Source organism: Micropterus dolomieu, linkage group LG07 (assembly GCF_021292245.1).
Source record: "Micropterus dolomieu isolate WLL.071019.BEF.003 ecotype Adirondacks linkage group LG07, ASM2129224v1, whole genome shotgun sequence".
Taxonomy (NCBI): Eukaryota; Metazoa; Chordata; class Actinopteri; order Centrarchiformes; family Centrarchidae; genus Micropterus; species Micropterus dolomieu.
Window position 1 is genome coordinate 9,424,643 of NC_060156.1, and position 10,954 is coordinate 9,435,596.

Here is a 10,954-nt window from a genome sequence, read left to right on the forward strand (position 1 = left end):
CACTGGTCTAATCGGGGTCAACATTGTGAATGTTTTCGGATGTAAAACATAAACTTTAATGCAAATTCACAACCATTCAAACACAAGGTTTTATCAGAATATTACACATAATAAGAAGTAAAAGAGGACAAGTATTTTTATTTCTGTTAGTTGTTGAGCCTGTTGACCCCAGCATGTCACTGAGGATAAGAGGAAAAAATGTGAAAAGTTGAGTAAGTTAAATTATGCACATCATGTGTGAGAGTGATATGGTACTCCCAGTCAGTCTGTGACTGGACAGATAACCACTCCTCTGACAATTGTCTTGTGGCACTGATTTTCTGGGTCTGTTCTCCACTTCATGTTTGCCAGCACGAATTAACCACATGAAAACAGGATTACATGTACATGGCCTTTACAATCTGTGTATCTGTAACTGCTCTAGAGTCAGAGTATGTTCGTTTGATGTTTCTCTGATTTCTTTTATTTCCTTCATCTACTAGTCAAACCAGATTTATAGAGGTCACTGAAGGGATGAAGTTTTTCATGGGTCGGTGATTCAAGACTCTAGTTGCCTAAGGCAGCTTTTCTGATGACTGCTGATCGGGACGGAGTAGAGAGGCTGTCTGACTGCAGCTACTGACCTACATTCAAAGTGCAGGGAGTAATGCCTATTATGTAAATTCCTCTGCCATCTTTTCAGGGAAACTGTGCCAACTTTTTTGCCTGGGGCCTCCACTGTTGGACTAATCCATGTCCAATCTATCCCCATCTCTCACTCTGTCCCAAAACAGTTACCACAGTGATGATGACATTCATTCAAAGCCCAACTTGTGACTAACGGTGCCAAATAGCCATCAAGCTAGTAACAAACGTGCACTGTCCTCCGGATGTTCAGTTGTCTTGTGACATACAGTGCCTATAAAAAGTACCCACCCAGTGGTTTGCTTGTTTTATTGTTTTACAACACTGATTTAGAGTAGATTTATTGTTTCTTTTTTAAGCTAAAATAGGAAGACCTGTTAATATTGAAGTGAAAACTAATTTCTACAAAGTGATCTAAATTAATGGTAAACATAAAATACAAAATATGTGTATTTATACTGCAATCAATCGGCACCCCTTAACAACACACAGGTGATCTCCATTTAACTAATGATGTGACTCCAATCAATTGGATGCACCAGACAGTCATGAAAATATCAATAATAAGCGACTTTTTTCCACATTCTTTACTCTGATTTTGGACTACTGTATAAGAAGATAGTTTATGCTTTTATAAATCTTGAATGTGATCTAAAAGACAAACATTTCTTAATTAATAATAATTAATCTTATAATAATTTTTGCTACAAATGTAAATTTGCTAAATCTAAACCAATATTCTCTGTACTTAAGAGAGAAATTAAGTTATATATTGGTTCGATAACCTCATCGCAAAACAAAAAAGCTATTAAAACTGTGAAATTATAGACTTTACACAAACTATTTATGAAATTATAATCCCTGCTTGTGGCGTTTTATTATTACTCTTATTTATGTATTTGTCTTTACCATATTTATACTCTCTCATATGAACACACTGAATGCATTTTGTGTTGAAGCACTTTCTTTTCCTGTATTTTCCACAAGGTGTCGCTGTACTGAAATAAAACCGCCACTACACGTTGTTTCTTTCAGGGTCAAAGTTTACTGCATGCGGAAGTGGCATGTAGGTTAGTGGGGGTTTCGGTTCTTCTGTCTCCTGCAGTGTTTGGATCTCCATAAGTCAGTCCAGTAATTTTGTTGATATTTTTGCTTGGAGGCTAACTGATGTTAGGTAGGTGTCCGAGAAATCTACCGTGATAGCTGTCGTTAGCGTGAGGTTATGAAAAAGCACTCGTACGTTGTTTAAAAGTATAAGAGTGACAGAAGACTTCAAGCTAACTAGCTTGCAACTGGCTAATGTTAACTAGAATAACACTCACGTCAGCTGTTGTTATTAACCAAAACATTTTGCACGGAATAGCTGACGTTGTGTCCATCGTGGTCAATGAATTATTTGCATTAAGTTAGTTAGTTGTTTCATTAAACAGCCCTCGAGTTTGTCTCCCTTCAGATTCTGAGCTCACGCTAGCTAGCTAAACTTTACAGCTATCGTTACGCTAACGTAAGAAACCTCAACTACAGTAAACAGGTTTAAAAGTTACAGCCAGCTTTTTGTCTCAGTTACTTAACATAAACAAACGACTAAAAGCTTTCAAATAGTTTGAAATAAACAGCGATGTTAGTAACGTTACCTAACAATACGGTAACCTAAAATAGTAATGTCAACTCAAGTGATGCTTGATGGTTTGATGAGACAAAGTGATAATTAAAGGGCCATAAACAAATCTGAATTTAGATATCTACCCTTACCTACAGAATATGTTAACATCGGTATATCTGAAAGTAACAGGTTAACCAAATCCTTAAGTTAGTTAAGTTGAAGTTTAAGTGCGACCTTCTGATTTTGATGTTACAAATTTTAAAGGGGACAGTGATGTTATTTTAAAAACGTTTTTAATCAAATTTCTTTGAGGTCTGAGTGTTTGCCGACTTATTGGAGTGTCTGTTTTCATTTGTACACTGCTATTTTGATTGTTTTCATGAGAGTGAAATTACTATAATAGTCCTTTAATTCAGGTTTAAGTACAGCTAACATGTGCTAACAGTCTTCACTGACTCTCCAACCTTCCTGCAGCTCGCCCCTCATGTCTTCAACAATGACCACCATCGTCCATGATACTACAGAGGCAGTGTGCCTGTCCTCTGAGTACAACCTGTACCTCAAGCCTATTGCCAAAATGACCATTAGTGTGGCTCTGCCCCAGCTCAAGCTGCCAGGCAAGAGCATCTCCAACTGGGAGGTAATGGAGAGGGTAAAGGCCATGGTAGCTCCAGAGCAGTTTTCAGCCCTGCGAATCTCCAAGAGCACCATGGACTTCATCCGCTTCGAGGGTGAGGTGGAGAACAAGACAATCGTCAAGGGCCTGCTGAGCCGCCTCGATGGGAAGAGCATCAAACTCAGTGGATTTACTGACGTACTGAAGGTAAGGCTGATAATTAAGGTGGACCACAAATTAATGTTTCCAAAATGACCACAAACGACTCTCAAAAACATACTTTAAAACTTGCAAGGCTGTTGTATTAGACTGTTAGTTTTATCTAGTAAACTGGCAATTGAGTGTATATAAACCCTTCTTTCCCCCTCTTTCCTCAGGTTCGTGCAGTAGAGAATAAGGTGGACTTCCCTACTCGTCATGACTGGGACTCCTTCTTCCGCGATGCCAAGGATATGAATGAGACTGTGCCTGGAGAGAGGCCTGACACCATCCACTTGGAGGGGCTTCCTTGCCGCTGGTTCAGCCAGAAGGACAGTCCTTACCCAGACCGGCCCTCTGAAGAGGTCCTCATTGCTGTCTTTGAGAAATTTGGCAAGGTGGTACATGTTTCTGTTTCTGCTTTTCTGTGTTTACCATGAAATCAACCTGAAAACTGAATTCACGTTATGTTATTTGTTAGTTTGAAATATGTTAATGTCTCATTGACTGTGGGGATTTTTTGGACCACTCATCTTTACTGTAAGTGACATAGTGAGGGGTGGAAAGTAAATGCTGTGTAGAGCTGTAGTCCAAACTGATCGATTCGGCATGTTTTGACTTTTGTGGAAGTTAATAAATATGTTTCACTCAAACAATAAAGTTTAAATAGAGAGCTGATTGTATGCAAAACATTTAAGTCTTTAAGACTTTTCTCAGAACACTTGCGCACACATAAATATTGCTAGAAATCACCAAAACACGTCAAGACGTCATCAATATTAAGATACTGACAAAAAAACGTCATATTTGATTTTTTCCAATATGCCACCTTTTTGATTGTAGGTGCGAAATGTTGACATCCCAATGCTGGACCCATACAGGGAGGAGATGCTGGACAAGAACTTCAACACATTCAGTTTCGGGGGTCATCTGAACTTTGAGTCATACGTGCAGTACCAGGAGTACTGCGGTTTCACCAAGGCGATGGACACTCTGCGCAGCATGAAGCTCATGCTGAAAGGAGACGATGGAAAAGCAGTGGCCTGCAATATCAAGGTACTGCAGGCTGGTTGTAAAGTACTGCATTATCCATACAAATGTATATATTAGGGCTGGGCACGTTAATGCGTTATTATAGTAAGACAGCGCTCTGCGAGTAAACGGCAGCTGTTCTGTTGAGAGTAACCATGGCTTCTGTGCACTACACAGCTTTAGCTTATTTAACTTAAATTAAAATTATAGGCTAAATAACTTTATCTGATAGGCCTACATCTAGTTTTGCAGGGAACAGTAATAGATTCTGGAAACTCATAAATGGCGAGGATCAGTCTCTCTTCCAGTGATTTGTGCTGCACATCGCGTACAAAATGTTCAAGACAATTCAACTTCGGTGTCGGGCGTGTGCGTGAGGCAAGCATGACCTCGACAGTTTCCCGGGAATGCGCCTGCTTGTTGCTACACCTTGTGCTCGACCACTTCACCTGACTCTAATAGGGAAACTTTCTACTGAACGTAGACTGTTTCTGCTGCTCTCTGATAAAATAAAAAAATGTTTCTGCTGATACCTGTTCAGGAAAATAAAACAAGACAACTGGACTCTGATGGTAACTTGTTTTAACAAGCTAGATAAAGGCAAATAGGTTTTGGTTTAATATTTGATTTGATTACATTAATGTTGATTTAAAATAAATATTTTATTGATGCTGTGTAAAGTGAATACTGCTGGTAAAAAGCACCATAGTTGTTTAAAGTGTTTGTAAACCACATGTTATTGCACTTTTGTGTACATAGCGGTATATTTAAATTAAAAGTCCACAATACACTACTTTTAGGAATCATTACTCAATTTTGCGCATAACAATGGGATTAATTGCAATTAATCACAAGAAAATCATGCGATTAATCACAAGAAAAATTTTTTATCGTTGCCTAGCACTAATGTATATTAATATTCCCTCCCACAACTTAGGCAGTTTGGGCTGAGTTGACATCCCATTTCCTAAAAGCTTCCTATTTTTAAGATTAATGGCATGCGTGATTAAGTTTGAGTGTTTGTTCCTAGATAGAGAAAACTATTAACAGGCAGTGTCGAGAAAACTTGAGTTTAACTCTTGATTGTATAAAGGCAAATAGTGAATACGTTTCTTTCTTCTTGGCTGTACTCATGTTACATTCACTGTCCTATCCTGGCAAGTCTAGGCAGTGGATGTAGCTTAAGCCTCCTTTCCTCTGCATTTTGGTATCACCTTGGTTGAGGTTACTAGGAAAGTAAAATGGCGGGGTTAACACACTGCAGACTGCAGAAGTGTTGCCTGAGCTCTGATTTAGGATTTCCTTTCCTGTTTGCTTTTTTCAGCAGTATTTTGTCTCGCTGTTGTCAGTGTTTTCTGAAACAAAGTTTGTCTTTACAAACTGTGACAAACAGCCACAAATACTGAGAATCAAGAACGCCGTACCGTTGATATCCTCTATTGTTCCTTTGTTTGTTGCTTTAAAAAAATGTGGCATTTGTATGCATTTCATTTTCTCACTAGTATCTGCAACAACACGCCCCACACTTTGTCAACTATTAGTTTGGCCTGATCGCCCATTAAGGCCAAGTACATTATCAGAGATGTGTGTGTGTGTGAGGCCACCAGTGAATTGCAGCTTCTGTAGTGATACTGCAGATAGGCAGATTTTAGCAATTAGACTGTGTTGTTCGTATAGCAGCTTTGAGACCTTTAATGGTATGAGAGTTAAAGCTGTGTCATCATTATTTGCATGCTAATGAGAGTAGGGGAGAGCCAGGTCTCTTAATCCACAGAATAAAGCTTCACTGTGAAATCTAAATTAAGGCTGAAAAAGCAAAGGAGGATCTATGTAAAAGAAATGAGTAACAAAATAAGATATTGTTCTGTGGTTAAATTACATAAATATACAAAGAGATGGTGTTTATATACTCTCACCAGCTCTTGCCTAAACATGCAGGTTTTTTCATGCCTGAACATGCAACTTGCATATGACTAATATTTTGAAACTAATAACCCTGTCTGATAATCAGTATTGCACTGAGTCAGTTTTAACTGAATCTGACTTACTCAAGTTATTTTACTCTCCACTTTGACAAGACTGTTGAGTCTGGTTTTACTGGACAGGCTGAAATCACCAAACCACAGCACAATACAAAAAGATGTAAATGATTCCTTAAAACTGCAGTAAATCATCATAGATGCTCAAACACACAGAAATAGTAGTTGGAAGATGTCGATGCTGTAGTACTGTGAATACCATGTAGTCTTTTGTAAGCCTTGTGTCTGTGCATGCGTTTTCCTCAGGTGACCTTTGACACCAGCAAGCACTTGAGTGAGTTGGCTCTGAAGAGGAGAAGTCTGGAGAGGTTGAAGCTACAGGAGCTGGAGAGGCAGAGGGAGGAGCAGAAACGACGGGAGAAGGAAGAGGAGGAGCGGCGTAAGGAGGAGGAGAGGTATGATGGATTACAAAAGAGAAATGGAAAGAGTACCATTCTCTTCAGCTTTCAGGTAGTAAGTACAGCGGAAACCTCTTACAGTGATCTGTCCTGGTCAAATTGATCACTACAAGGGGATGATTATTATAAGTTTTATTTTATTTTTCTCATGCAGATTACCATCTAATTGACAGATTTATTACATTAATATAAAGTAATGAAACTTGCTATTTCCTGAATTTTTGTTCAAACATTTCTCAAATTAATGTGCAAATTAAATGACCGTACTGTATAGAATTCAGTAATACAGTACATTACTGTGTATAACGTATAGCTTACTCTAGTTCAAATAATAATTAGGCCATAGCCTAAAACAGGTTTTCGAAGTGGGAGGTGCAGTTATGTCAAACAAACAAACAAACAAAATATTAGTCTGTCTTGGCTCAACTGAGTGTTTATGTAATGATATAATTATGATGCATAGGAATTGATCAAATCAAGTAAATTAAGTGGGTTTGAGAGGCGCCTTTTTCTAAACAAGCTTGAAGGGATTTTTATGCACACTCCTAAACCGAGCAATATTCAGCTGTTTAAAGCTTTTAAAAAAACACGCACATCAGTGCCTTTGTGGAAAAGACAATATTTTCACAGATGGAAAGGTAACATTACTCTTCTAAACAATTTAGTTTGAGGAACAACAATTGAGGGTTTGGTTTTCAGTATAATATTGAGGGAGATAACAACAGATACTCACGGACAGGACAATTTACCTTTTGTTCAGGAAACAGAAGGAGCAGGAAGAGGAGGAGAAAGAGAGGAAGAAGGAAGAGAGGTTACGAAAGCGAGAGCAGAAGCTGCGGGAGAAAGAAGAGAGGAAGAACCTGAAGAGGGTGAGGCGCCAGCAGGAAGAGGAGCAGAAGAAGCTGCAGATGAAGATCGCCATGGAGGAGAGGAGGCTGCTGCTGGCTCAGCGCAACCTGGAATCCATACGGCTCATTGCTGAGCTGCTGGCCAGGGCCAAGGTACGAAATGTGCTCAAAGACACACAATACACCTCTGAATGGATATACACACACATCCATCAACACTGAGGTTCAAATCTGCAAATTTGATACTTACCCTGGCAAACACTGCAGTTACTGAACTTTAGATTAGATTTTTTTTTTTAATCATTCAACTTGGAATGGTTTCACATTTCGCAAAATGTGCTTGTAGGCTTTCTTGCCAAGAGTTAAATGAGAAGATTGCTGCTTCCCACATATTTGTCTATTGAATGTGAAAACAACACTCCATGTCTGTGTATGGATTAAACAAACAGGATACAACATGGGGATTGTTCAGTTTTATGTCTGCTGGTAGGTAGTTTTGAACAGAACCAGTTTCACAACTGTGATGTTTCATATCGGTCGGTAGAGTAGGTTAGAACAGGGTCTCCTCCTGACTGTCTAACCTGAATTTAGAATTTGTGGATGATGCAGGTTCTTTCAATTTTTACCTACATTTTTTCCTCCTCCTCTCCAGACTCTAAAGCAGCGGCAGCAGGAGAAAGAGAGGGCCGAACGGGAGGAGCGAGAAAAGCAAGAGCAGGCTAGACAGAAGGAGGAAGTAGCTCGTCTTCAGAAGCTGGAGGCCTGCCGACGCAAGCAGGAGGAGGAGCTCCGGAGGGTAGAGGTGGAGAAGGAGCGAGCATTGGAGCTCCAGCGCCGAGAGAAGGAGCTGAGGGAGAGACTGCTTTGCAACCTGTTGAAGAAGAGCAGTTGTAAAACCACAAGACCTCCAGCCACGCAGGACCAGGCTGGCCCTGTAAAGAGTGAGGAGGCCCCTGGTCCTGTTGGCAATGATGTGATGTTAGGGGTCCTGGGCCGGGTGAACGGAGTGAAGGCAGTTGAGAGCAAAGAGAAGCAGGTGTCCAAATCTAGCGTGCACGCCCACGTTTTGGGGAAAAAAGGAGGTGAGGACAGGAAGAAAGACCAGGAGGGAAGGAGGGAGGAGGTGGTGAAAAGCAGGCACAATAGGGAGCAAGCAAGGGACCGGGACCGCTCCCACAGAGCGACGAGCTCCTACAACCGGGGGAGGAGAAGGCGTTCACACAGCAGGAGACGAAGGAGCTCCAGCCACCGTAAGAGGAGCTCCAGTCGTCATAGGAGGAGCCACAGTCACCACAGCAGGAGTACAAGCTCCAGCCGCGACCGGAGCCGGAGCAGCAGTGGGAGGAGTTACAGCGGAGGGCGGAGCCACAGGCATAGTCACCGTAGATACAGTAGAGGCAGCTCTAGGAGCAGCAATAAAAGTAGAGACAGCCACTACAGTCGAAAATGCAAGAGACACAGCAACAGTAGAGACAGGAGCCACTCCAGACGACGCTGATCTCTTCCATTATCAATTTATTAATTGATAAATTCCCTATTCCCAGGCTTGCACCTAAAGTTTCAGTAAAAAGAATTGATATTTTCTTTAATCAAGTAATGTGACACGTGGCTTTTTTTCAGAATAGGGCTGATTGGCAAAAAATAAAACATATTAAAAATAAACAAATCTATAATAAAAGTACAGTTGCCTTCACAGAATCAACTGAAAGTGTTCCCTGTATGAGTGAGGCATGTACGTTTTTAGCAGTTGATTCGAAGGAGTTGCTTTAACCTTTTTTTTATTTTTTTGGATTGAAGCTGATGACAGCTGTTTGTCAAAATAGTCATGTTGTTTTTACATGTATCAATTTCATGGCATGAAACACTAAATGTTCTATTTGGTTTTAGAATATTCTTTAATTGTGAAAGGCATTGCATCAACATTTAGACTGTGTTATACTAAAACTCCTAAAAAAATTTGAATAACGGGAATAAACATAATAGGGTATTAGTATTGTATTCCAACTTAGTGATCAATTATATAATAGTTGATATTCATCATATTAGAAGTTGAGAACCTTGACTTTCTGATAGATTTTTGAATTAAAGGCTAACATAGGCTGACTGTATTTGTAGATTGACACACCAGTCTAACCCAACTGTGAACCTAAACGCCTGTTGATGACCTTCATGTTCTGCTAGCAAGTTGTCTTTGTGCATGAAAAACAGTGAGCTGGAGAAAGCGGCAAGTACAGCGGACAAATAGTGTTTATTTTGATGTGGCTCCAGTCTGTCCAATTTCAAACACGTCTAGACTTCATGGCCGCTGTAGTTGTAGACAACTTTTAAGAGAACTACCTGGTTAAAATGAATGGCTGCTGGTCTGTTACAAATGTGAAATTTCCACAGACTATAAGAAACATACCTCTCTAGCTTGGCTGACCTGCAGACAGCCTAAAATTTTTCTTGGAATACTGCTTCAGTATTGGCTGTGTTGCTGATAAGCCGCTCAGAAAAACACGCAGCTGAATTCAACCACAGACGTTTCGCTGAGCTTAACCTGGCAGCACTGTTTTTGATTATCTCTGTTTCAGCTGACAAAGACTGATTTCTTTTAGTTGTATTTTAATTTCTTAATGTTTGGAAGAATTCAATTTTTTAAAAGTGATTTGTTGGTTGTATTGTGTAAAGACTTGATGTTGAAAGTCATAATGATGATTGCATAATGAAATAACGGACCTGACTCGGCAAGCAGTGTACTCCCTCTTTCCTTGAGCATATAGGAGTGTTGAATACAAGTAATGGATTTGAGACTTATGGAAATAATTTCCATATTCTCTGACAAAGTTTAATCACCATTTAGGAAACCAGCTTCAGGGATTTCAATGAAACCAGCAGAGTACCAAATAAAAATGGGAACACTTTCTACTCTCATGTTCACAACACAGTGCCGGATAAATTTCTTTACTGGCAGCTGTATTTACGCTTTGGGTAAGTCGATCAAATCACATAGTTTTGTTGAGACTGCTGCCTTGATATTGTCATTTGTCACAGCAGTGTGCATTTGTTCTGTATACTGTGTGCTCATGATCCACTAGACCATGTCCTGCATACACATGGTAAAAATAAAAATCTGAGCTGAAAACTGAAAAGCGTGGTTGTCTTTTGTCGAAGATGTACCATGCAGTCTTGTCACTATAATGTTAAACTATTAGGGTTTCACCTAACACTGTCTTGTCTTGTCACTGTGATCAACGTTACATGTGCTGATGGAGGGCATGATCTAAGCAACTGATGTCCATTTTTACCTCTCTGAAGGTGACAACTTACCCGCATCCAGCTGTCGTGTCCGTATCCTGTCCATACACCGCTGGTTTAATGAACTGTGAGGATGAATAATTATTAGTCCAACTGAGTAGTGACAGTGTAATCTCATCAAGGCATGTGATGTGACTGTGAGTCTGTGTCATCTGGTCTGATGCTATCATTAGTCTCTCAGCGTAAGTGCAATCGGGCCATGTGGAGAAGACAAGGGGAGCACATCTTTCATAAAACACAATTTCCCCCTCAAAGCTTTTGTATTCCAGAAGTGTTGATCATATTTTTGGGGTCATGAA

The 10,954-nt window shown here is 40.0% G+C and overlaps 1 protein-coding gene across 1 annotated transcript; it reads left to right on the forward strand.

The window, feature by feature from the left end:
* Positions 1–1,660: 1,660 nt before the first annotated feature.
* On the forward strand, positions 1,661–10,489 carry akap17a (A kinase (PRKA) anchor protein 17A). The gene is made up of 7 exons (XM_046054819.1): positions 1,661–1,798; positions 2,702–3,050; positions 3,221–3,439; positions 3,885–4,097; positions 6,359–6,507; positions 7,271–7,511; positions 8,011–10,489. The coding sequence occupies exons 2-7, from the start codon at positions 2,712–2,714 to the stop codon at positions 8,854–8,856; spliced, it is 2,007 nt and encodes a 668-aa protein (XP_045910775.1). The 5' UTR covers positions 1,661–1,798; positions 2,702–2,711; the 3' UTR covers positions 8,857–10,489.
* The last annotated feature ends 465 nt before the right edge of the window (positions 10,490–10,954 follow it).

Coding starts and splice junctions, on each gene's coding strand:
- akap17a (XM_046054819.1), top strand. CDS start 2,712: ATGTCTTCAACAATGACCACCATCGTCCATGATACTACAGAGGCAGTG. Junction 3,051..3,220: donor GATTTACTGACGTACTGAAG/GTAAGGCTGATA, acceptor CTCTTTCCTCAG/GTTCGTGCAGTAGAGAATAA. Junction 6,508..7,270: donor CGGCGTAAGGAGGAGGAGAG/GTATGATGGATT, acceptor CCTTTTGTTCAG/GAAACAGAAGGAGCAGGAAG.